General features: G+C 69.2%; 1 protein-coding gene across 1 annotated transcript in view; it reads right to left on the bottom strand.

Annotated features, from left to right (window-relative positions):
* Positions 1–24108, bottom strand: part of espl1 (extra spindle pole bodies like 1, separase) — a 62323-nt gene that overhangs the window by 14068 nt on the left and 24147 nt on the right. The window contains exons 12-19 of the mRNA XM_060822377.1: positions 23960–24075; positions 22283–22405; positions 21180–21329; positions 20516–20698; positions 18306–18410; positions 17859–17974; positions 17605–17688; positions 14750–14914 (exon numbers count right to left, since the gene is read on the bottom strand). Of these exons, the coding sequence (XP_060678360.1) occupies positions 14750–14914; positions 17605–17688; positions 17859–17974; positions 18306–18410; positions 20516–20698; positions 21180–21329; positions 22283–22405; positions 23960–24075 (1042 nt within the window). The remainder of the gene's footprint in view (positions 1–14749; positions 14915–17604; positions 17689–17858; positions 17975–18305; positions 18411–20515; positions 20699–21179; positions 21330–22282; positions 22406–23959; positions 24076–24108) is intronic.

The raw sequence follows: 24108 nt of genomic DNA, 5'->3' as shown, positions 1-24108 counted from the left end.
GCAGAGACAGGGAGCGGGGCGCAGAGACAGGGAGCGGGGCGCAGAGACAGGGAGCGGGGCGCAGAGAGAGAGAGCGGGGCGCAGAGAGAGAGAGCGGGGCGCAGAGAGAGAGAGCGGGGCGCAGAGAGAGAGAGCGGGGCGCAGAGAGAGAGAGCGGGGCGCAGAGAGAGAGAGCGGGGCGCAGAGAGAGAGAGCGGGGCGCAGAGAGAGAGAGCGGGGCGCAGAGAGAGAGAGCGGGGCGCAGAGAGAGAGAGCGGGGCGCAGAGAGAGAGAGCGGGGCGCAGAGAGAGAGAGCGGGGCGCAGAGAGAGAGAGCGGGGCGCAGAGAGAGAGAGCGGGGCGCAGAGAGAGAGAGCGGGGCGCAGAGAGAGAGAGCGGGGCGCAGAGAGAGAGAGCGGGGCGCAGAGAGAGAGAGCGGGGCGCAGAGAGAGAGAGCGGGGCGCAGAGAGAGAGAGCGGGGCGCAGAGAGAGGGAGCGGGGCGCAGAGAGAGGGAGCGGGGCGCAGAGAGAGGGAGCGGGGCGCAGAGAGAGGGAGCGGGGCGCAGAGAGAGGGAGCGGGGCGCAGAGAGAGGGAGCGGGGCGCAGAGAGAGGGAGCGGGGCGCAGAGAGAGGGAGCGGGGCGCAGAGAGAGGGAGCGGGGCGCAGAGAGAGGGAGCGGGGCGCAGAGAGAGGGAGCGGGGCGCAGAGAGAGGGAGCGGGGCGCAGAGAGAGGGAGCGGGGCGCAGAGAGAGGGAGCGGGGCGCAGAGAGAGGGAGCGGGGCGCAGAGACAGGGAGCGGGGCGCAGAGACAGGGAGCGGGGCGCAGAGACAGGGAGCGGGGCGCAGAGACAGGGAGCGGGGCGCAGAGACAGGGAGCGGGGCGCAGAGACAGGGAGCGGGGCGCAGAGAGAGAGAGCGGGGCGCAGAGAGAGAGAGCGGGGCGCAGAGACAGGGAGCGGGGCGCAGAGACAGGGAGCGGGGCGCAGAGACAGGGAGCGGGGCGCAGAGACAGGGAGCGGGGCGCAGAGACAGGGAGCGGGGCGCAGAGACAGGGAGCGGGGCGCAGAGACAGGGAGCGGGGCGCAGAGACAGGGAGCGGGGCGCAGAGACAGGGAGCGGGGCGCAGAGACAGGGAGCGGGGCGCAGAGACAGGGAGCGGGGCGCAGAGACAGAGAGCGGGGCGCAGAGACAGGGAGCGGGGCGCAGAGACAGAGAGCGGGGCGCAGAGACAGAGAGCGGGGCGCAGAGACAGAGAGCGGGGCGCAGAGACAGGGAGCGGGGCGCAGAGACAGGGAGCGGGGCGCAGAGACAGGGAGCGGGGCGCAGAGACAGGGAGCGGGGCGCAGAGACAGGGAGCGGGGCGCAGAGACAGGGAGCGGGGCGCAGAGACAGGGAGCGGGGCGCAGAGACAGGGAGCGGGGCGCAGAGACAGAGAGCGGGGCGCAGAGACAGGGAGCGGGGCGCAGAGACAGGGAGCGGGGCGCAGAGACAGGGAGCGGGGCGCAGAGACAGGGAGCGGGGCGCAGAGACAGGGAGCGGGGCGCAGAGACAGGGAGCGGGGCGCAGAGACAGGGAGCGGGGCGCAGAGACAGGGAGCGGGGCGCAGAGACAGGGAGCGGGGCGCAGAGACAGGGAGCGGGGCGCAGAGACAGGGAGCGGGGCGCAGAGACAGGGAGCGGGGCGCAGAGACAGAGAGCGGAAGGCAGAGAGAGAGAGCGGAAGGCAGAGAGAGAGAGCGGGGCGCAGAGAGAGAGAGCGGGGCGCAGAGAGAGAGAGCGGGGCGCAGAGAGAGAGAGCGGGGCGCAGAGAGAGAGAGCGGGGCGCAGAGAGAGAGAGCGGGGCGCAGAGAGAGGGAGCGGGGCGCAGAGAGAGAGCGGGGCGCAGAGACAGAGAGCGGGGCGCAGAGACAGAGAGCGGGGCGCAGAGAGAGAGAGCGGGGCGCAGAGACAGGGAGCGGGGCGCAGAGACAGGGAGCGGGGCGCAGAGACAGGGAGCGGGGCGCAGAGACAGGGAGCGGGGCGCAGAGAGAGAGAGCGGGGCGCAGAGAGAGAGAGCGGGGCGCAGAGAGAGAGAGCGGGGCGCAGAGAGAGAGAGCGGGGCGCAGAGACAGGGAGCGGGGCGCAGAGAGAGAGAGCGGGGCGCAGAGACAGGGAGCGGGGCGCAGAGACAGGGAGCGGGGCGCAGAGACAGGGAGCGGGGCGCAGAGACAGGGAGCGGGGCGCAGAGAGAGAGAGCGGGGCGCAGAGAGAGAGAGCGGGGCGCAGAGAGAGGGAGCGGGGCGCAGAGAGAGAGAGCGGGGCGCAGAGAGAGAGAGCGGGGCGCAGAGACAGGGAGCGGGGCGCAGAGACAGGGAGCGGGGCGCAGAGACAGGGAGCGGGGCGCAGAGACAGGGAGCGGGGCGCAGAGACAGGGAGCGGGGCGCAGAGACAGGGAGCGGGGCGCAGAGACAGGGAGCGGGGCGCAGAGACAGGGAGCGGGGCGCAGAGACAGGGAGCGGGGCGCAGAGACAGGGAGCGGGGCGCAGAGACAGGGAGCGGGGCGCAGAGAGAGAGAGCGGGGCGCAGAGACAGGGAGCGGGGCGCAGAGACAGGGAGCGGGGCGCAGAGAGAGAGAGCGGGGCGCAGAGAGAGAGAGCGGGGCGCAGAGAGAGAGAGCGGGGCGCAGAGAGAGAGAGAGCGGGGCGCAGAGAGAGGGAGCGGGGCGCAGAGACAGGGAGCGGGGCGCAGAGACAGGGAGCGGGGCGCAGAGACAGGGAGCGGGGCGCAGAGACAGGGAGCGGGGCGCAGAGACAGGGAGCGGGGCGCAGAGACAGGGAGCGGGGCGCAGAGACAGGGAGCGGGGCGCAGAGACAGGGAGCGGGGCGCAGAGACAGGGAGCGGGGCGCAGAGACAGGGAGCGGGGCGCAGAGACAGGGAGCGGGGCGCAGAGACAGGGAGCGGGGCGCAGAGACAGGGAGCGGGGCGCAGAGAGAGAGAGCGGGGCGCAGAGAGAGAGAGCGGGGCGCAGAGAGAGAGAGCGGGGCGCAGAGACAGGGAGCGGGGCGCAGAGACAGGGAGCGGGGCGCAGAGACAGGGAGCGGGGCGCAGAGACAGGGAGCGGGGCGCAGAGACAGGGAGCGGGGCGCAGAGACAGGGAGCGGGGCGCAGAGACAGGGAGCGGGGCGCAGAGACAGGGAGCGGGGCGCAGAGACAGGGAGCGGGGCGCAGAGACAGGGAGCGGGGCGCAGAGACAGGGAGCGGGGCGCAGAGACAGGGAGCGGGGCGCAGAGACAGGGAGCGGGGCGCAGAGACAGGGAGCGGGGCGCAGAGACAGGGAGCGGGGCGCAGAGACAGGGAGCGGGGCGCAGAGACAGGGAGCGGGGCGCAGAGACAGGGAGCGGGGCGCAGAGACAGGGAGCGGGGCGCAGAGACAGGGAGCGGGGCGCAGAGACAGGGAGCGGGGCGCAGAGACAGGGAGCGGGGCGCAGAGAGAGAGAGCGGGGCGCAGAGAGAGAGAGCGGGGCGCAGAGAGAGAGAGCGGGGCGCAGAGAGAGAGAGCGGGGCGCAGAGAGAGAGAGCGGGGCGCAGAGAGAGAGAGAGCGGGGCGCAGAGACAGGGAGCGGGGCGCAGAGACAGGGAGCGGGGCGCAGAGAGAGAGAGCGGGGCGCAGAGACAGAGAGCGGGGCGCAGAGAGAGAGAGCGGGGCGCAGAGAGAGAGAGCGGGGCGCAGAGAGAGAGAGCGGGGCGCAGAGAGAGAGAGCGGGGCGCAGAGAGAGAGAGCGGGGCGCAGAGAGAGAGAGCGGGGCGCAGAGAGAGAGAGCGGGGCGCAGAGAGAGAGAGCGGGGCGCAGAGAGAGAGAGCGGGGCGCAGAGACAGAGAGCGGGGCGCAGAGACAGAGAGCGGGGCGCAGAGAGAGAGAGCGGGGCGCAGAGAGAGAGAGCGGGGCGCAGAGAGAGAGAGCGGGGCGCAGAGAGAGAGAGCGGGGCGCAGAGAGAGAGAGCGGGGCGCAGAGAGAGAGAGCGGGGCGCAGAGACAGAGAGCGGGGCGCAGAGACAGGGAGCGGGGCGCAGAGAGAGAGAGCGGGGCGCAGAGACAGGGAGCGGGGCGCAGAGACAGGGAGCGGGGCGCAGAGACAGGGAGCGGGGCGCAGAGACAGGGAGCGGGGCGCAGAGACAGGGAGCGGGGCGCAGAGACAGGGAGCGGGGCGCAGAGACAGGGAGCGGGGCGCAGAGACAGGGAGCGGGGCGCAGAGAGAGAGCGGGGCGCAGAGACAGGGAGCGGGGCGCAGAGACAGAGAGCGGGGCGCAGAGACAGAGAGCGGGGCGCAGAGACAGAGAGCGGGGCGCAGAGACAGAGAGCGGGGCGCAGAGACAGAGAGCGGGGCGCAGAGAGAGAGAGCGGGGCGCAGAGAGAGAGAGCGGGGCGCAGAGAGAGAGAGCGGGGCGCAGAGAGAGAGAGCGGGGCGCAGAGAGAGGGAGCGGGGCGCAGAGAGAGGGAGCGGGGCGCAGAGACAGAGAGCGGGGCGCAGAGACAGAGAGCGGGGCGCAGAGAGAGAGAGCGGGGCGCAGAGAGAGAGAGCGGGGCGCAGAGACAGGGAGCGGGGCGCAGAGACAGGGAGCGGGGCGCAGAGACAGGGAGCGGGGCGCAGAGAGAGAGAGCGGGGCGCAGAGAGAGAGAGCGGGGCGCAGAGAGAGAGAGCGGGGCGCAGAGAGAGAGAGCGGGGCGCAGAGACAGGGAGCGGGGCGCAGAGACAGGGAGCGGGGCGCAGAGACAGGGAGCGGGGCGCAGAGACAGGGAGCGGGGCGCAGAGACAGGGAGCGGGGCGCAGAGACAGGGAGCGGGGCGCAGAGACAGGGAGCGGGGCGCAGAGACAGGGAGCGGGGCGCAGAGACAGGGAGCGGGGCGCAGAGAGAGAGAGCGGGGCGCAGAGAGAGAGAGCGGGGCGCAGAGACAGGGAGCGGGGCGCAGAGAGAGAGAGCGGGGCGCAGAGAGAGAGAGCGGGGCGCAGAGAGAGAGAGCGGGGCGCAGAGACAGGGAGCGGGGCGCAGAGACAGGGAGCGGGGCGCAGAGACAGGGAGCGGGGCGCAGAGACAGGGAGCGGGGCGCAGAGACAGGGAGCGGGGCGCAGAGACAGGGAGCGGGGCGCAGAGACAGGGAGCGGGGCGCAGAGACAGGGAGCGGGGCGCAGAGACAGGGAGCGGGGCGCAGAGACAGGGAGCGGGGCGCAGAGACAGGGAGCGGGGCGCAGAGAGAGAGAGCGGGGCGCAGAGACAGGGAGCGGGGCGCAGAGAGAGAGAGCGGGGCGCAGAGAGAGAGAGCGGGGCGCAGAGAGAGAGAGCGGGGCGCAGAGAGAGAGAGCGGGGCGCAGAGAGAGAGAGCGGGGCGCAGAGAGAGAGAGAGCGGGGCGCAGAGAGAGGGAGCGGGGCGCAGAGACAGGGAGCGGGGCGCAGAGACAGGGAGCGGGGCGCAGAGACAGGGAGCGGGGCGCAGAGACAGGGAGCGGGGCGCAGAGACAGGGAGCGGGGCGCAGAGACAGGGAGCGGGGCGCAGAGACAGGGAGCGGGGCGCAGAGACAGGGAGCGGGGCGCAGAGACAGGGAGCGGGGCGCAGAGACAGGGAGCGGGGCGCAGAGACAGGGAGCGGGGCGCAGAGACAGGGAGCGGGGCGCAGAGACAGGGAGCGGGGCGCAGAGACAGGGAGCGGGGCGCAGAGACAGGGAGCGGGGCGCAGAGACAGGGAGCGGGGCGCAGAGACAGGGAGCGGGGCGCAGAGACAGGGAGCGGGGCGCAGAGACAGGGAGCGGGGCGCAGAGACAGGGAGCGGGGCGCAGAGACAGGGAGCGGGGCGCAGAGACAGGGAGCGGGGCGCAGAGACAGGGAGCGGGGCGCAGAGACAGGGAGCGGGGCGCAGAGACAGGGAGCGGGGCGCAGAGACAGGGAGCGGGGCGCAGAGAGAGAGAGCGGGGCGCAGAGAGAGAGAGCGGGGCGCAGAGAGAGAGAGCGGGGCGCAGAGAGAGAGAGCGGGGCGCAGAGAGAGAGAGCGGGGCGCCGAGAGAGAGAGCGGGGCGCAGAGAGAGAGAGCGGGGCGCAGAGAGAGGGAGCGGGGCGCAGAGACAGGGAGCGGGGCGCAGAGACAGGGAGCGGGGCGCAGAGACAGGGAGCGGGGCGCAGAGACAGGGAGCGGGGCGCAGAGACAGGGAGCGGGGCGCAGAGACAGGGAGCGGGGCGCAGAGAGAGGGAGCGGGGCGCAGAGAGAGGGAGCGGGGCGCAGAGACAGGGAGCGGGGCGCAGAGACAGGGAGCGGGGCGCAGAGACAGGGAGCGGGGCGCAGAGACAGGGAGCGGGGCGCAGAGACAGGGAGCGGGGCGCAGAGACAGGGAGCGGGGCGCAGAGACAGGGAGCGGGGCGCAGAGACAGGGAGCGGGGCGCAGAGACAGGGAGCGGGGCGCAGAGACAGGGAGCGGGGCGCAGAGACAGGGAGCGGGGCGCAGAGACAGGGAGCGGGGCGCAGAGACAGGGAGCGGGGCGCAGAGACAGGGAGCGGGGCGCAGAGACAGGGAGCGGGGCGCAGAGACAGGGAGCGGGGCGCAGAGAGAGAGAGCGGGGCGCAGAGAGAGAGAGCGGGGCGCAGAGAGAGAGAGCGGGGCGCAGAGAGAGAGAGCGGGGCGCCGAGAGAGGGAGCGGGGCGCAGAGACAGGGAGCGGGGCGCAGAGACAGGGAGCGGGGCGCAGAGACAGGGAGCGGGGCGCAGAGACAGGGAGCGGGGCGCAGAGACAGGGAGCGGGGCGCAGAGACAGGGAGCGGGGCGCAGAGAGAGAGAGCGGGGCGCAGAGAGAGAGAGAGGGGCACAGAGAGAGAGAGCGGGGCGCAGAGAGAGAGAGCGGGGCGCAGAGAGAGAGAGCGGGGCGCAGAGAGAGAGAGCGGGGCGCAGAGAGAGAGAGCGGGGCGCAGAGACAGGGAGCGGGGCGCAGAGACAGGGAGCGGGGCGCAGAGACAGGGAGCGGGGCGCAGAGAGAGAGAGCGGGGCGCAGAGAGAGAGAGCGGGGCGCAGAGACAGGGAGCGGGGCGCAGAGACAGGGAGCGGGGCGCAGAGACAGGGAGCGGGGCGCAGAGAGAGAGAGCGGGGCGCAGAGAGAGGGAGCGGGGCGCAGAGAGAGGGAGCGGGGCGCAGAGAGAGGGAGCGGGGCGCAGAGAGAGGGAGCGGGGCGCAGAGAGAGGGAGCGGGGCGCAGAGAGAGGGAGCGGGGCGCAGAGACAGGGAGCGGGGCGCAGAGACAGGGAGCGGGGCGCAGAGACAGGGAGCGGGGCGCAGAGACAGGGAGCGGGGCGCAGAGACAGGGAGCGGGGCGCAGAGACAGGGAGCGGGGCGCAGAGACAGGGAGCGGGGCGCAGAGACAGGGAGCGGGGCGCAGAGACAGGGAGCGGGGCGCAGAGACAGGGAGCGGGGCGCAGAGACAGGGAGCGGGGCGCAGAGACAGGGAGCGGGGCGCAGAGACAGGGAGCGGGGCGCAGAGACAGGGAGCGGGGCGCAGAGACAGGGAGCGGGGCGCAGAGACAGGGAGCGGGGCGCAGAGAGAGAGAGCGGGGCGCAGAGAGAGAGAGCGGGGCGCAGAGAGAGAGAGCGGGGCGCAGAGAGAGAGAGAGCGGGGCGCAGAGACAGGGAGCGGGGCGCAGAGACAGGGAGCGGGGCGCAGAGACAGAGAGCGGGGCGCAGAGACAGAGAGCGGGGCGCAGAGAGAGAGAGCGGGGCGCAGAGAGAGAGCGCGGGGCGCAGAGAGAGAGCGCGGGGCGCAGAGAGAGAGAGCGGGGCGCAGAGAGAGAGAGCGGGGCGCAGAGAGAGAGAGCGGGGCGCAGAGAGAGAGAGCGGGGCGCAGAGAGAGAGAGCGGGGCGCAGAGACAGGGAGCGGGGCGCAGAGACAGGGAGCGGGGCGCAGAGACAGGGAGCGGGGCGCAGAGACAGGGAGCGGGGCGCAGAGACAGGGAGCGGGGCGCAGAGAGAGAGAGCGGGGCGCAGAGACAGGGAGCGGGGCGCAGAGACAGGGAGCGGGGCGCAGAGACAGGGAGCGGGGCGCAGAGACAGGGAGCGGGGCGCAGAGACAGGGAGCGGGGCGCAGAGAGAGAGAGCGGGGCGCAGAGAGAGAGAGCGGGGCGCAGAGAGAGGGAGCGGGGCGCAGAGACAGGGAGCGGGGCGCAGAGACAGGGAGCGGGGCGCAGAGACAGGGAGCGGGGCGCAGAGACAGGGAGCGGGGCGCAGAGAGAGAGAGCGGGGCGCAGAGAGAGAGAGCGGGGCGCAGAGACAGGGAGCGGGGCGCAGAGAGAGAGAGCGGGGCGCAGAGACAGGGAGCGGGGCGCAGAGAGAGAGAGCGGGGCGCAGAGAGAGAGAGCGGGGCGCAGAGACAGGGAGCGGGGCGCAGAGAGAGAGAGCGGGGCGCAGAGACAGGGAGCGGGGCGCAGAGACAGGGAGCGGGGCGCAGAGAGAGAGAGCGGGGCGCAGAGAGAGAGAGCGGGGCGCAGAGAGAGAGAGCGGGGCGCAGAGAGAGAGAGCGGGGCGCAGAGAGAGAGAGCGGGGCGCAGAGAGAGAGAGCGGGGCGCAGAGAGAGAGAGCGGGGCGCAGAGAGAGAGAGCGGGGCGCAGAGACAGGGAGCGGGGCGCAGAGACAGGGAGCGGGGCGCAGAGACAGGGAGCGGGGCGCAGAGACAGGGAGCGGGGCGCAGAGACAGGGAGCGGGGCGCAGAGACAGGGAGCGGGGCGCAGAGACAGGGAGCGGGGCGCAGAGACAGGGAGCGGGGCGCAGAGACAGGGAGCGGGGCGCAGAGACAGGGAGCGGGGCGCAGAGACAGGGAGCGGGGCGCAGAGAGAGAGAGCGGGGCGCAGAGAGAGAGAGCGGGGCGCAGAGAGAGAGAGCGGGGCGCAGAGAGAGAGAGCGGGGCGCAGAGACAGGGAGCGGGGCGCAGAGAGAGAGAGCGGGGCGCAGAGACAGGGAGCGGGGCACAGAGAGAGAGAGCGGGGCGCAGAGAGAGAGAGCGGGGCGCAGAGAGAGAGAGCGGGGCGCAGAGACAGGGAGCGGGGCGCAGAGACAGGGAGCGGGGCGCAGAGAGAGAGAGCGGGGCGCAGAGACAGGGAGCGGGGCGCAGAGACAGGGAGCGGGGCGCAGAGAGAGAGAGCGGGGCGCAGAGAGAGAGAGCGGGGCGCAGAGAGAGAGAGCGGGGCGCAGAGAGAGAGAGCGGGGCGCAGAGAGAGAGAGCGGGGCGCAGAGAGAGAGAGCGGGGCGCAGAGAGAGAGAGCGGGGCGCAGAGAGAGAGAGCGGGGCGCAGAGAGAGAGAGCGGGGCGCAGAGAGAGAGAGCGGGGCGCAGAGAGAGAGAGCGGGGCGCAGAGAGAGAGAGCGGGGCGCAGAGAGAGAGAGCGGGGCGCAGAGAGAGAGAGCGGGGCGCAGAGACAGGGAGCGGGGCGCAGAGACAGGGAGCGGGGCGCAGAGACAGGGAGCGGGGCGCAGAGACAGGGAGCGGGGCGCAGAGACAGGGAGCGGGGCGCAGAGACAGGGAGCGGGGCGCAGAGACAGGGAGCGGGGCGCAGAGAGAGGGAGCGGGGCGCAGAGAGAGGGAGCGGGGCGCAGAGAGAGGGAGCGGGGCGCAGAGACAGAGAGCGGGGCGCAGAGACAGAGAGCGGGGCGCAGAGACAGAGAGCGGGGCGCAGAGAGAGAGAGCGGGGCGCAGAGAGAGGGAGCGGGGCGCAGAGAGAGAGAGCGGGGCGCAGAGAGAGGGAGCGGGGCGCAGAGAGAGGGAGCGGGGCGCAGAGAGAGGGAGCGGGGCGCAGAGACAGGGAGCGGGGCGCAGAGACAGGGAGCGGGGCGCAGAGACAGGGAGCGGGGCGCAGAGACAGGGAGCGGGGCGCAGAGACAGGGAGCGGGGCGCAGAGACAGGGAGCGGGGCGCAGAGACAGGGAGCGGGGCGCAGAGACAGGGAGCGGGGCGCAGAGACAGGGAGCGGGGCGCAGAGACAGGGAGCGGGGCGCAGAGACAGGGAGCGGGGCGCAGAGACAGGGAGCGGGGCGCAGAGACAGGGAGCGGGGCGCAGAGACAGGGAGCGGGGCGCAGAGACAGGGAGCGGGGCGCAGAGACAGGGAGCGGGGCGCAGAGAGAGAGAGCGGGGCGCAGAGAGAGAGAGCGGGGCGCAGAGACAGGGAGCGGGGCGCAGAGACAGGGAGCGGGGCGCAGAGACAGGGAGCGGGGCGCAGAGACAGGGAGCGGGGCGCAGAGACAGGGAGCGGGGCGCAGAGACAGGGAGCGGGGCGCAGAGACAGAGAGCGGGGCGCAGAGACAGGGAGCGGGGCGCAGAGACAGGGAGCGGGGCGCAGAGACAGGGAGCGGGGCGCAGAGACAGGGAGCGGGGCGCAGAGAGAGAGAGCGGGGCGCAGAGAGAGAGAGCGGGGCGCAGAGAGAGAGAGCGGGGCGCAGAGAGAGAGAGCGGGGCGCAGAGAGAGAGAGCGGGGCGCAGAGAGAGAGAGCGGGGCGCAGAGAGAGAGAGCGGGGCGCAGAGAGAGAGAGCGGGGCGCAGAGAGAGAGAGCGGGGCGCAGAGAGAGAGAGCGGGGCGCAGAGAGAGAGAGCGGGGCGCAGAGAGAGAGAGCGGGGCGCAGAGAGAGAGAGCGGGGCGCAGAGAGAGAGAGCGGGGCGCAGAGAGAGAGAGCGGGGCGCAGAGAGAGAGAGCGGGGCGCAGAGAGAGAGAGCGGGGCGCAGAGAGAGAGAGCGGGGCGCAGAGAGAGAGAGCGGGGCGCAGAGAGAGGGAGCGGGGCGCAGAGAGAGGGAGCGGGGCGCAGAGAGAGGGAGCGGGGCGCAGAGAGAGGGAGCGGGGCGCAGAGAGAGGGAGCGGGGCGCAGAGAGAGGGAGCGGGGCGCAGAGAGAGGGAGCGGGGCGCAGAGAGAGGGAGCGGGGCGCAGAGAGAGGGAGCGGGGCGCAGAGAGAGGGAGCGGGGCGCAGAGAGAGGGAGCGGGGCGCAGAGAGAGGGAGCGGGGCGCAGAGAGAGGGAGCGGGGCGCAGAGAGAGGGAGCGGGGCGCAGAGAGAGGGAGCGGGGCGCAGAGACAGGGAGCGGGGCGCAGAGACAGGGAGCGGGGCGCAGAGACAGGGAGCGGGGCGCAGAGACAGGGAGCGGGGCGCAGAGACAGGGAGCGGGGCGCAGAGACAGGGAGCGGGGCGCAGAGACAGGGAGCGGGGCGCAGAGACAGGGAGCGGGGCGCAGAGACAGGGAGCGGGGCGCAGAGACAGGGAGCGGGGCGCAGAGACAGGGAGCGGGGCGCAGAGACAGGGAGCGGGGCGCAGAGACAGGGAGCGGGGCGCAGAGACAGGGAGCGGGGCGCAGAGACAGGGAGCGGGGCGCAGAGACAGGGAGCGGGGCGCAGAGACAGGGAGCGGGGCGCAGAGACAGGGAGCGGGGCGCAGAGACAGGGAGCGGGGCGCAGAGACAGGGAGCGGGGCAGGGAGCGGGGCGCAGAGACAGGGAGCGGGGCGCAGAGACAGGGAGCGGGGCGCAGAGAGAGAGAGCGGGGCACAGAGAGAGGGAGCGGGGCACAGAGACAGGGAGCGGGGCGCAGAGACAGGGAGCGGGGCGCAGAGACAGGGAGCGGGGCGCAGAGACAGGGAGCGGGGCGCAGAGACAGGGAGCGGGGCGCAGAGACAGGGAGCGGGGCGCAGAGACAGGGAGCGGGGCGCAGAGAGAGGGAGCGGGGCGCAGAGAGAGGGAGCGGGGCGCAGAGAGAGGGAGCGGGGCGCAGAGAGAGGGAGCGGGGCGCAGAGAGAGGGAGCGGGGCGCAGAGAGAGGGAGCGGGGCGCAGAGAGAGGGAGCGGGGCGCAGAGAGAGGGAGCGGGGCGCAGAGAGAGGGAGCGGGGCGCAGAGAGAGGGAGCGGGGCGCAGAGAGAGGGAGCGGGGCGCAGAGAGAGAGAGCGGGGCGCAGAGACAGGGAGCGGGGCGCAGAGACAGGGAGCGGGGCGCAGAGAGAGAGAGCGGGGCGCAGAGAGAGAGAGCGGGGCGCAGAGACAGGGAGCGGGGCGCAGAGAGAGAGAGCGGGGCGCAGAGAGAGGGAGCGGGGCGCAGAGAGAGGGAGCGGGGCGCAGAGAGAGAGAGCGGGGCGCAGAGAGAGAGAGCGGGGCGCAGAGAGAGAGAGCGGGGCGCAGAGACAGGGAGCGGGGCGCAGAGACAGGGAGCGGGGCGCAGAGAGAGAGAGCGGGGCGCAGAGAGAGTGAGCGGGGCGCAGAGAGAGAGAGCGGGGCGCAGAGAGAGAGAGCGGGGCGCAGAGAGAGAGAGCGGGGCGCAGAGAGAGAGAGCGGGGCGCAGAGAGAGAGAGCGGGGCGCAGAGAGAGAGAGCGGGGCGCAGAGAGAGAGAGCGGGGCGCAGAGAGAGAGAGCGGGGCGCAGAGAGAGGGAGCGGGGCACAGAGAGAGGGAGCGGGGCGCAGAGAGAGGGAGCGGGGCGCAGAGAGAGGGAGCGGGGCGCAGAGAGAGGGAGCGGGGCGCAGAGAGAGGGAGCGGGGCGCAGAGACAGGGAGCGGGGCGCAGAGACAGGGAGCGGGGCGCAGAGACAGGGAGCGGGGCGCAGAGACAGGGAGCGGGGCGCAGAGACAGGGAGCGGGGCGCAGAGACAGGGAGCGGGGCGCAGAGACAGGGAGCGGGGCGCAGAGACAGGGAGCGGGGCGCAGAGACAGGGAGCGGGGCGCAGAGACAGGGAGCGGGGCACAGAGACAGGGAGCGGGGCGCAGAGACAGGGAGCGGGGCGCAGAGACAGGGAGCGGGGCGCAGAGACAGGGAGCGGGGCGCAGAGACAGGGAGCGGGGCGCAGAGACAGGGAGCGGGGCGCAGAGACAGGGAGCGGGGCGCAGAGACAGGGAGCGGGGCGCAGAGACAGGGAGCGGGGCGCAGAGAGAGAGAGCGGGGCGCAGAGAGAGAGAGCGGGGCGCAGAGAGAGAGAGCGGGGCGCAGAGAGAGAGAGCGGGGCGCAGAGACAGAGCGGGGCACAGAGACAGGGAGCGGGGCACAGAGACAGGGAGCGGGGCACAGAGACAGGGAGCGGGGCACAGAGACAGGGAGCGGGGCACAGAGACAGGGAGCGGGGCACAGAGACAGGGAGCGGGGCACAGAGACAGGGAGCGGGGCACAGAGACAGGGAGCGGGGCACAGAGACAGGGAGCGGGGCACAGAGACAGGGAGCGGGGCACAGAGACAGGGAGCGGGGCACAGAGACAGGGAGCGGGGCACAGAGACAGGGAGCGGGGCACAGAGACAGGGAGCGGGGCACAGAGACAGGGAGCGGGGCACAGAGACAGGGAGCGGGGCACAGAGACAGGGAGCGGGGCACAGAGACAGGGAGCGGGGCACAGAGACAGGGAGCGGGGCACAGAGACAGGGAGCGGGGCACAGAGACAGGGAGCGGGGCACAGAGACAGGGAGCGGGGCACAGAGACAGGGAGCGGGGCACAGAGACAGGGAGCGGGGCACAGAGACAGGGAGCGGGGCACAGAGACAGGGAGCGGGGCACAGAGACAGGGAGCGGGGCACAGAGACAGGGAGCGGGGCACAGAGACAGGGAGCGGGGCACAGAGACAGGGAGCGGGGCACAGAGACAGGGAGCGGGGCACAGAGACAGGGAGCGGGGCGCAGAGACAGGGAGCGGGGCGCAGAGACAGGGAGCGGGGCGCAGAGACAGGGAGCGGGGCGCAGAGACAGGGAGCGGGGCGCAGAGACAGGGAGCGGGGCGCAGAGACAGGGAGCGGGGCGCAGAGACAGGGAGCGGGGCGCAGAGACAGGGAGCGGGGCGCAGAGACAGGGAGCGGGGCGCAGAGACAGGGAGCGGGGCGCAGAGACAGGGAGCGGGGCGCAGAGACAGGGAGCGGGGCGCAGAGACAGGGAGCGGGGCGCAGAGACAGGGAGCGGGGCGCAGAGACAGGGAGCGGGGCGCAGAGACAGGGAGCGGGGCGCAGAGACAGGGAGCGGGGCGCAGAGACAGGGAGCGGGGCGCAGAGACAGGGAGCGGGGCGCAGAGACAGGGAGCGGGGCGCAGAGACAGGGAGCGGGGCGCAGAGACAGGGAGCGGGGCGCAGAGACAGGGAGCGGGGCGCAGAGACAGGGAGCGGGGCGCAGAGACAGGGAGCGGGGCGCAGAGACAGGGAGCGGGGCGCAGAGACAGGGAGCGGGGCGCAGAGACAGGGAGCGGGGCGCAGAGACAGAGAGCGGGGCGCAGAGACAGAGAGCGGGGCGCAGAGAGAGGGAGCGGGGCGCAGAGAGAGGGAGCGGGGCGCAGAGAGAGAGAGCGGGGCGCAGAGAGAGAGAGCGGGGCGCAGAGAGAGAGAGAGAGAGCAGGGCGCAGAGAGTGGGGGGGGAACAGAGAGGGCAGGGCACAGTGAATGAGGGTGGGGGGGACAGAGAGGGTAGGGGACAGTGAGGGGGGTGGGGGGGACAGAGAGGGCAGGGGACAGTGAGCGGGGGTGGGGGGGGAGAGGGCAGGGGACAGTGAGGGGGGTGGGGGGGACAGAGAGGGCAGGGGACAGTGAGGGGGGTGGGGGGGGGAGAGGGCAGGGGACAGTGAGGGGGGTGGGGGGGGAGAGGGCAGGGGACAGTGAGGGGGGTGGGGGGGACAGAGAGGGCAGGGGACAGTGAGCGGGGGTGGGGGGTGGGGAGAGAGAGGGTAGGGGACACAGTGACAGCGCGTGTGCACAAGGCAGAGAGAGAGAGAGGAGAGAGAGTGAGGGGGAGAACGATTGCTGTCCCCCCTCCCCCAGCCCGTGCGCCGTGGGGGGGGGTGAGACACTCACCAGCCGGCCATCATGTACTTGAGGAGGATGCCCACCCCCTCGAGATCCCCCCGCAGGGCCAGAGCAGCACTGCTGCAGCCCAGCAGTAACGAGGCGGCCCGGCAACTCAACTTCTGTACCTCCTGGCCCTCCAGGAACCGCACCCCAGCACCGTGCCCAGCGTACCTGTGGGAGGGAGGGAGAGAGAGGGGGGGTCAGCACTCAGGGGAGGGGCAGAGAGGGGGGGGGTCAGCACTCAGGGGAGGGGCAGAGAGGGGGGGTCAGCACTCAGGGGAGGGGCAGAAAGAGACACAAGAATTGGATTCTCAAGAGAGGGATCGACTCACAGAGACGTACAGCACAGAAACATGCCCTTCGGCCCGACCCGTCCGTGCTGACCCTGATATCCCTAACCTAACCCAGTCCCCATCCCCCCAGCACTTGGCCCCATCTCCCTCTAAACCCTTCCTGTTCCTGTCCCCCCATCCACCTTTTAAATGCTGTCATTGTACCAGCCCCCACCCACTTCCTCTGGCAGCTCCTCCCACACACGCACCACCCTCTGGGGGGAAAAAGTTGCCCCTCGGGTCCCTTTCCCCCCTCTCACCTTAAACCTACCCCCCCTCTAGTTCTGGACTCCCCCACCCCAGGGGGGAAAAGACCTTGTCTATTTACCCCCCACCCTCGTGATGTTATAAACCTCTATAAGGTCACCCCTCAGCCTCCGACGCTCCAGGGAAAACAGCCCCAGCCTGTCCAGCCTCTCCCTGTAGCTCAAACCCTCCAACATCCTTGTCCATCTTTTCCGAACCCTCCCACAACATCCTTCCTGTAGCAGGGAGACCGGGATTGAACACAATATTCCAACAGGGGCCCCCTAACCAATGTCCTGTACAGCCGCAACGTGACCCCCCCCCCAACTCCTGTACTCAATACTCTGACCAACAAAGGGAAGCATACCAAACCCCTCCTTCACTATCCTATCCACCTGCGACTCCACTTTCAAGGAGCTATGACCCTGCACTCTGAGGTCTCTGTGTTCACCAACACTCCCCCAGGACCTTACCATTAAGTGGATAAGTCCCGCTCAGATTCGCTTTCCCAAAATGCAGCCCCTCGCATTTATCTGAATTAAACTCCATCTGCCACTTCTCAGCCCTTCGGCCCATCTGGTCCAGATCCTGTTGTAATCTGAGGTAACCCTCTTCGCTGTCCCACTACACCCTCCAATTCTGGGGTCATCTGCAAACCTACTAACTGTACCTCTTATGCTCGCATCCAAATCATTTATGTAAATGACAAAAAGTAGAGGGGCCCAGCACCGATCCTTGTGGCACTCCCCTGGTCACAGGCGCCCAGTCTGAAAAACAACCCTCCACCACCACCCTCTGTCTTCTACCTTTGAGCCAGTTCTGTCTCCATGTGGCTAGTTCTCCCTGTATTCCCTGAGACCTAACCTTGCTAATCAGTCTCCCATAGGGAACCTTGTCGAACGCCTTACTGAACTCCATAGAGATTCCTGATGAAGGGCTTTTGCCCGAAGTGTCGACTCTCCTGTTCCTCGGATGCTGCCTGACCTGCCGCGCTTTCCCAGCGCCACTCTGATCTGGACTCCATCCACCGCTCTGCCCTCATCAAGGGAGGAGGTGGTGGCACAGGGGTCGGACAAAGTGGCAAGACCGGGAGCCGTGAACACAGGTCGTCGTCGTCATGCCCACGGTGAGTGGAGGGAGCGCGAGAGACGCAGACAGAGAGGAAAACTACTCCAATCCCCTCACGCATTCCCCCAACACCCCCACCCCACCCACACACACACACCCCCCGAGAAAGCTCAGCTGTTTAAAGTGCACCGAGAGCGCCTCCTGCTGTTTTGGACAGGAACGTGAGTCACCCAGGGAAAGCAGCTCAGCAAAGCTTTCAAGGAGATAAGTGATTTTTGGATCAAAGGACGGGGAGAACTTTGCTTTCAGGATGGCTCCGGGATCTGTACGGTACAGAGGTCTACGAGCCTCTGGGTTAGACGCGAGGTGACGGGGACGCAAAGCTGATCAGTTTGAGGAGCATTGCCACTGCACCTTGTGTGTCAGAGGAAGGGGGAGGGAGTGTCGAAGGTGGGGGTAGAGAATGACAATCGAGCGAGGGATGCTCTCTAATCCCTCCCCCCCAGGCGGTATCAAGCTTCTCAAGTGTGTATAGGAGCCAGCCCCCCCGTCCGGGCAAGTGGGGAGTGTTCCCTCACCCTCCTGACCCGTGTCTTGTCGATGGTGGGACAGGTTTTGGGGGGAGGGAGGGAGGAGGGGAGTGACTCGCTGCAGGATTCCCAGCCTCTGACCTGCTCCTGGAGCCACAGGATTGATATGGGGCTGGGTCCCAGTTCAGTTTCTGCTCAATGGGAACCCCCAGGATGTTGATAGTGGGGGGGAGGGGGATTCAGTGACGGTAACGCCATTGAACGTCAAGGGGGCGATGGTTAGATTCTCTCTCTCTCTCGTTGAAGACGGTAACCCCCAGGATGTTGATAGTGGGGGGGGAAAAGAGGGGATAGAGAGAAGAGGGATTCAGTGACAGGACTGCAAATGAAGGTCAAGGGGGCGAAGATTAGATAAATTTCCGTGGTGTGTTTTGTAGACGGTACCCACTGCTGCTGCGTGTGACGGGGTGGAGAGGTGACGATCGCATGGGGAGGGAGGGGAGGAGGGGGCTGCTGTGTGCACCCTGGGAGGCACAGGTCGGCGGAGACAGTCTGGAAGAGTTGATAGGCTCGATAATCTGTGCGTGCACCCCATTCCCACCACCTCTCCGCGCGCGCGCACACTCACACAGACACCCTCCCCACTCGAAGACGCGCTGATTCACCCCCACCCCCAGCCACTCACAGGTACAGGTCTCTGTTGCACAGCACGGATTTCAGCTTGCCCTCGCTGGGACCGCGTCCGACCACTCCCTCCCAGCCCGGCCTCCTGGAAACGAGAGTGGGGAGGAACAGGTTAGAGCCGTCGGGAGGGGGAGGTTGGTCTTACCCCGAGCTCACTGCACCCCGTAACCTCCCCCATCCCCACTACATACCCCTGTTACCTCCCTGAGACCACCCCCACAGCCCGTCCCTCCCCACCCCCCGCTCCCCACTGACCTGCGAAACCAGTCCTTGAAGGTCTTCTCTGTGTTGGGCAGGTTCCCCTGGGGATTTAACACGTAGTACACACTGCTGGGGTTCAGCCCCTCGGTCAGCACCGACCTCAGCTGTAACTGCAGGGGGGAGCGAGGGGAGGGGAGAGAGGGAGACGGGGTGGATAGAGAGAGAGAGAGGGGGGGAGAGAGAGAGGGGAGAGAGAGAGAGAGAGAGAAAAAGAGTGAGAGCGGGTGAGGGAGACAGTGGGTACAATATTAGAGATTACAACTGAATGAACCCAAGCTCAATTTCAGAGAGCGTTGCAGGTGGTTCTGGGAAAGGGAGACCGTGTGTCGGTGTGGGAGGGTCTGCCCCAGGGAGTGAGGGACAATGTGGTCACGCTGTCAGTCAGGGAGGACCCTCCTCTCCCCACCCCTCCCCGGGGCACTGACAGGGGCAGACACTCACCGTGCTGGCAGCTACATACGCGAGCAGGAACTGGAAGGAAGGCAGCCTGGACACCCGATGAGCCCGGAGCGTGGGGATACTCTCCCAGGGCAGCCGCTGTAGGTGCTGCAGGGGGAACGAGAGAAACTCCTCATCAACGGGAGACTGAGACCGAGAGAGAGTCAGACAGACCGACCGAGCCGGCCGGCGCGCGCGACGGGGAGAGACCGACCGAGCCGGCCGGCGCGCGCGACGGGGAGAGACCGACCGAGCCGGCCGGCGCGCGCGACGGGGAGAGACCGACCGAGCCGGCCGGCGCGCGCGACGGGGAGAGACCGACCGAGCCGGCCGGCGCGCGCGACGGGGAGAGACCGACCGAGCCGGCCGGCGCGCGCGACGGGGAGAGACCGACCGAGCCGGCCGGCGCGCGCGACGGGGAGAGACCGACCGAGCCGGCCGGCGCGCGCGACGGGGAGAGACCGACCGAGCCGGCCGGCGCGCGCGACGGGGAGAGACCGACCGAGCCGGCCGGCGCGCGCGACGGGGAGAGACCGACCGAGCCGGCCGGCGCGCGCGACGGGGAGAGACCGACCGAGCCGGCCGGCGCGCGCGACGGGGAGAGACCGACCGAGCCGGCCGGCGCGCGCGACGGGGAGAGACCGACCGAGCCGGCCGGCGCGCGCGACGGGGAGAGACCGACCGAGCCGGCCGGCGCGCGCGACGGGGAGAGACCGACCGAGCCGGCCGGCGCGCGCGACGGGGAGAGACCGACCGAGCCGGCCGGCGCGCGCGACGGGGAGAGACCGACCGAGCCGGCCGGCGCGCGCGACGGGGAGAGACCGACCGAGCCGGCCGGCGCGCGCGACGGGGAGAGACCGACCGAGCCGGCCGGCGCGCGCGACGGGGAGAGACCGACCGAGCCGGCCGGCGCGCGCGACGGGGAGAGACCGACCGAGCCGGCCGGCGCGCGCGACGGGGAGAGACCGACCGAGCCGGCCGGCGCGCGCGCGACGGGGAGAGACCGACCGAGCCGGCCGGCGCGCGCGACGGGGAGAGACCGACCGAGCCGGCCGGCACGCGCGACGGGGAGAGACCGACCGAGCCGGCCGGCGCGCGCGACGGGGAGAGACCGACCGAGCCGGCCGGCGCGCGCGACGGGGAGAGACCGACCGAGCCGGCCGGCGCGCGCGACGGGGAGAGACCGACCGAGCCGGCCGGCGCGCGCGACGGGGAGAGACCGACCGAGCCGGCGCGCGCAGGGGGGGAGAGACCGACCGAGCCAGGGCGCGCGAGGGGGAGAGACCGACCGAGCCAGGGCGCGCGAGGGGGGGAGAGACCGACCGAGCCAGGGCGCGCGAGGGGGAGAGACCGACCGAGCCAGGGCGCGCGAGGGGGAGAGACCGACCGAGCCAGGGCGCGCGAGGGGGAGAGACCGACCGAGCCAGCGCGGGCGAGGGGGAGAGTGCGACGGAGACAGACGGACAGAGCGCGAGGGGGAGATAGACAGACCGAGCGCGATGGAGAGACAGACACACACCGAGCAAGAGAGAGAGAGACACACACACACAGACAGACGGTCACTGGCATATGGGGTGTCTCACTCTCACACAGAGACAGGGAGGTGGTGGGAGACATCTCCCTAACCCCGACACCTGAACCTCCCACTCCCACCCCCATTTCAGATGGGCATGGGCAGAGAGATTACCCCCTCAGGGAGGTGGTTGCCATTTCTCAACCAGCCCCTGGTCAGCCAAGTAGAGCCCTTCAGGGAGAGCCCTCCAGGGTTTCGCCCCAACACAGGAACGGCTGCTTCCTCCGTCTGTGGAAACCGGTTTGGCGCTCCGCACCGTGGGCTTCCTTTTAAGGGAGGTCAGAGTGGGAAAACGGATACCTCAGTCCTGCCCACTCACCATCCAGGGGCAGGGGTCTGGGATGCTGCGCCACATGCCCACTCGAGGGTAGGAGGCGGATGGGATAGCAGGCCCTCATCGAGACCGCTCTGTCACTCCAAGACTGGGTCCGCGTTTCGCGCCCCACGTCCGGCACAGCACGGAAACACACCCTTCGGACTAACCTACCTGTGCCCAGCTGCGGTAAGGGATGCAGTTAATCAGAGCAGCAGCGCGCAATGGCGGCAGCGAGGGGAACATGGTGTCAGGAGGCGGGAGCCGTACACACACACAGAGACACACAGAGACACACACAGCCCTCCCTCCCCCTGCTCCTGTTACCTTGTCCAGAATGAGCACGAGTTGAGAGGAGCATGTCCTGGGTGGGTCAGTGGGGAGACACCGCAGCGCGTGCACAGCGGCCTGGAGACGAGGCAGCACCTTCTGACCTTTGGCCCCACCCAGCCGGTCAGCGAGGGACTGGACATCCGAGTCACTCAGCACCGAGGAGGCTCCCAGCATGGCCTGGCCGGAAACACAGGTCGGGGGTGAGGGGTCGGGAAGAGATCAGGAGTGTAACAACCCGTTCACAACAGTCAGCCCAGGACTCGACTCTCCCACCGCGCGCCCAAACACAGCCCCGCGCCCAAACACAGCCCCGCGCGCATCCACCCCCGTGCCCAAGCACAGCCCCGCGTGCACCCACCCCCGTGCCCGCACCCACCCCCGCGCCCAAGCACAGCCCCGCGCGCACCCACCCCGCGCCCAAACACAGCCCCGCGCGCACACGCACCCTTCAACATCAGTGACAGTAACACACACCCCCTTCAACATCACTGACAGTAACACACCCCCCCCCAAACCACACCCACACACACACCCCCCCCTTTAACCTCAGTGAGAGTACAGAGCCCCCACCCTGTCTCCCGGAGGAAGAAGCCGTGACCCCTACATCCTCCTCAGGTTGACCTATAACCCCCTTGCTCCCAGCCTCCCCGCTGGGTACCTTCAGCAGCTCCTGGTCCGAGTCTCGGGGCCCCCCCAGGAGATCACAGACAGCAGCCGCCTCCACGTCCAGCTGGGGGTCCGGTGGGGCAGTCAGGAGCAGACCCTTCCAGCAACCCAGCACATCCCTCTCCAGCGACTCCACCAACTCCTGCAGGGAATGGGGGGAGAGAGAGAGTGTAGGGGAAAGGGGGGAGGGGGGGTGGAGCGAGAGAGAGAGAGAGAGTAGGGGTGGGGGGGGGGGGGGGGAGAGAGAGAGAGAGAGAGAGAGAGAGAGAGACAGAGAGAGAGAGAGACAGAGAGAGAGAGAGAGACAGAGAGAGAGAGAGACAGAGAGATTGGAGGGGGGGTAGGGAAGAGAGACAGTGAGGGGTGGAGATGTTGAACACAGAGCACAAATGGAGGGCTGTGTACGGTCCTGCTCTCCCTCCAGACTGGAAGGAGGGGGGTGGGGACCAGGGAGGAGGAAGAAGGGGGCAGAGAGGTGAGTGGGGGGAAGGGGTGGGGGGGGGGGGAAAGAGGGGGAGCGAAGGAGGGAAGGGCCTCACAAGGGGATGCTGGTCCTGTGACGGAGGCGTTCAGCTTCCGGGCTGGGGTGGATCTCCCTCGAGGGGGTGGGGTTGGGACAGCAGTGAGTCGAAGGACCCGGTGGGGAGTTGGGGGGGGGGGGGGGGGGGGAGACGGGTTTGCCCCACCCCCCCCACCCTGAGTCCGGGATGGGAGGGCGGGAGAGTGCACAGCCCGCGACGCGCTCGCAGACCGCTCTGCCCATCCAGTCTGGGCCCAGAATCCCCAACGCTGTCCCGCGAGGGAACCGCCCATTCCGAATTCGGTTGGGGTGGGGGTTGGACAACACGAACCGGCCGTCTGAGGGGGTTTTTTTTTTGGGGGGTGGGGTCTATATTGGAGGACATGTGATTGGCTGACACCCTCCATGTCTGCTCCCCCCATTCTGAGGTGACGGGCGACGGCATCGCGACGGACGACCGAGCTGCCAATGGCAAACTGAGGAGGACCCCAACCCGCTCAGCGCCAATGGAGGGGGGGGATTTTTTCCCCCACACACAATGCGCCCCACCCCCCCAAGCCCAGCCCCGAACCTACCCGCATGCGGCGGTCCAGAGAGGTGCGACCGTCCCACCAGGCCTTCAGCTCCGTCTCGTTGCTGATCTCCCGCTGCTCGGCCAAGATGGAGTCAAACTCGCTCAGCACCGTGCTGACACTCGCCTTGAGGGGGGAGGGGGGGGGTCGGGGGAAACAGAACAGGGGGAGGGGGAGAACGGAGAGGAAGGGGGATGGGGTAACGGGGAGAGAAGCATTGGGGATACAGAGGGTCAGTGAGTCGGAGAGTGGACCAACAACAACGCGTCGCCAAGTGGGGGCGGGCAGGGGGAGGGGGGAGAGACACACCCGAACCCAGTGTTGTACCACCTCCAAATGGGGGGGGCGGGTGGCACGGTATCTCAGGTGTCAGCGCTGCTGCCTCACGGCACCAGGGACCCGGGTTCGATCCCACCCCCAACCCGGGTATGTGTGCTTTTGCACACTCTCCAATCCCACCTCCTCTGTGTGGGGTTCCTCCGACAGTCGCAAGGTGTGTAGGTTAGGGTGGGATAGGCCGTGCTAAATTGTCCCCGTAGTGCCCAGGGATGTACAGGTTAGGGTGGGATTGGCCGTGCTAAATTGTCCCGTAGTGCCCAGGGATGTGTAGGTTAGGGTGGGATTGGCTGTGCTAAATTGTCCCGTAGTGCCCAGGGATGTGCAGGTTAGGGTGGGATTGGCCGTGCTAAATTGTCCCCGCAGTGCCCAGGGATGTGCAGGTTAGGGTGGGATTGGCCGTGCTAAATTGTCCCGTAGTGCCCAGGGATGTGCAGGTTAGGGTGGGATTGGCCGTGCTAAATTGTCCCGTGATGCCCAGGGTTGTGCAGGTTAGGGTGGGATTGGCCGTGCGAAATTGTCCCATAGTGCACAGGGATGTGCAGGTTAGGGTGGGATTGGCCATGCTAAATTGTCCCCGTAGTGCCCAGGGGTGTGCAGGTTAGGGTGGGATTGGCCATGCTAAATTGTCCCCTAGTGCCCAGGGATGTACAGGTTAGGGTGGGATTGGCCGTGCTAAATTGTCCCCGTAGTGCCCAGGGATGTGCAGGTTAGGGTGGGATTGGCCGTGCTAAATTGTCCCCGTAGTGCCCAGGGATGTGCAGGTTAGGGTGGGATTGGCCGTGCTAAATTGTCCCCGTAGTGCCCAGGGATGTACAGGTTAGGGTGGGATTGTCCGTGCTAAATTGTCCCATAGTGCCCAGGGATGTGTAGGTTAGGGTGGGATTGTCCGTGCTAAATTGTCCCCGTAGTGCCCAGGGATGTACAGGTTAGGGTGGGATTGGCCGTGCTAAATTGTCCCATAGTGCCCAGGGATGTGCAGGTTAGGGTGGGATTGTCCGTGCTAAATTGTCCCCGTAGTGCCCAGGGATGTACAGGTTAGGGTGGGATTGTCCGTGCTAAATTGTCCCGTAGTGCCCAGGGATGTGCAGGTTAGGGTGGGATTGGCCGTGCTAAATTGTCCCCGTAGTGCCCAGGGATGTGCAGGTTAGGGTGGGATTGTCCGTGCTAAATAGTCCCGTAGTGCCCAGGGATGTACAGGTCAGGGTGGGTAAATGCAGGGTGAGGGTGGGGAGCGGAGTGCTCTGTGCGGTGTCAGTGCTGACCCAATGGAACCACACTCTGCACCATCGCAGCGATGGCAGTCAGTCTGTCCTTCCTCGACCCCGTTACCCAGTGACTCACCGGGATGCCCACGGTGACGGGCACTCTGCCCTTCCTCAGGCGGGTGAGCTGCAGCAACTCCTCCCGGTCACCCCTCGGATACAGGCTGGTCAGCGTCAGCAGGCAGACCGTCACATCTGTGGGCGGGGGAGGGGAGAGAGAGTGGGGGG

Source organism: Hemiscyllium ocellatum, assembly GCF_020745735.1.
Source record: "Hemiscyllium ocellatum isolate sHemOce1 chromosome Y unlocalized genomic scaffold, sHemOce1.pat.X.cur. SUPER_Y_unloc_1, whole genome shotgun sequence".
Taxonomy (NCBI): Eukaryota; Metazoa; Chordata; class Chondrichthyes; order Orectolobiformes; family Hemiscylliidae; genus Hemiscyllium; species Hemiscyllium ocellatum.
Note: the sequence above shows the minus strand (reverse complement) of the source record. Positions and strands in the feature narration are given on the sequence as shown.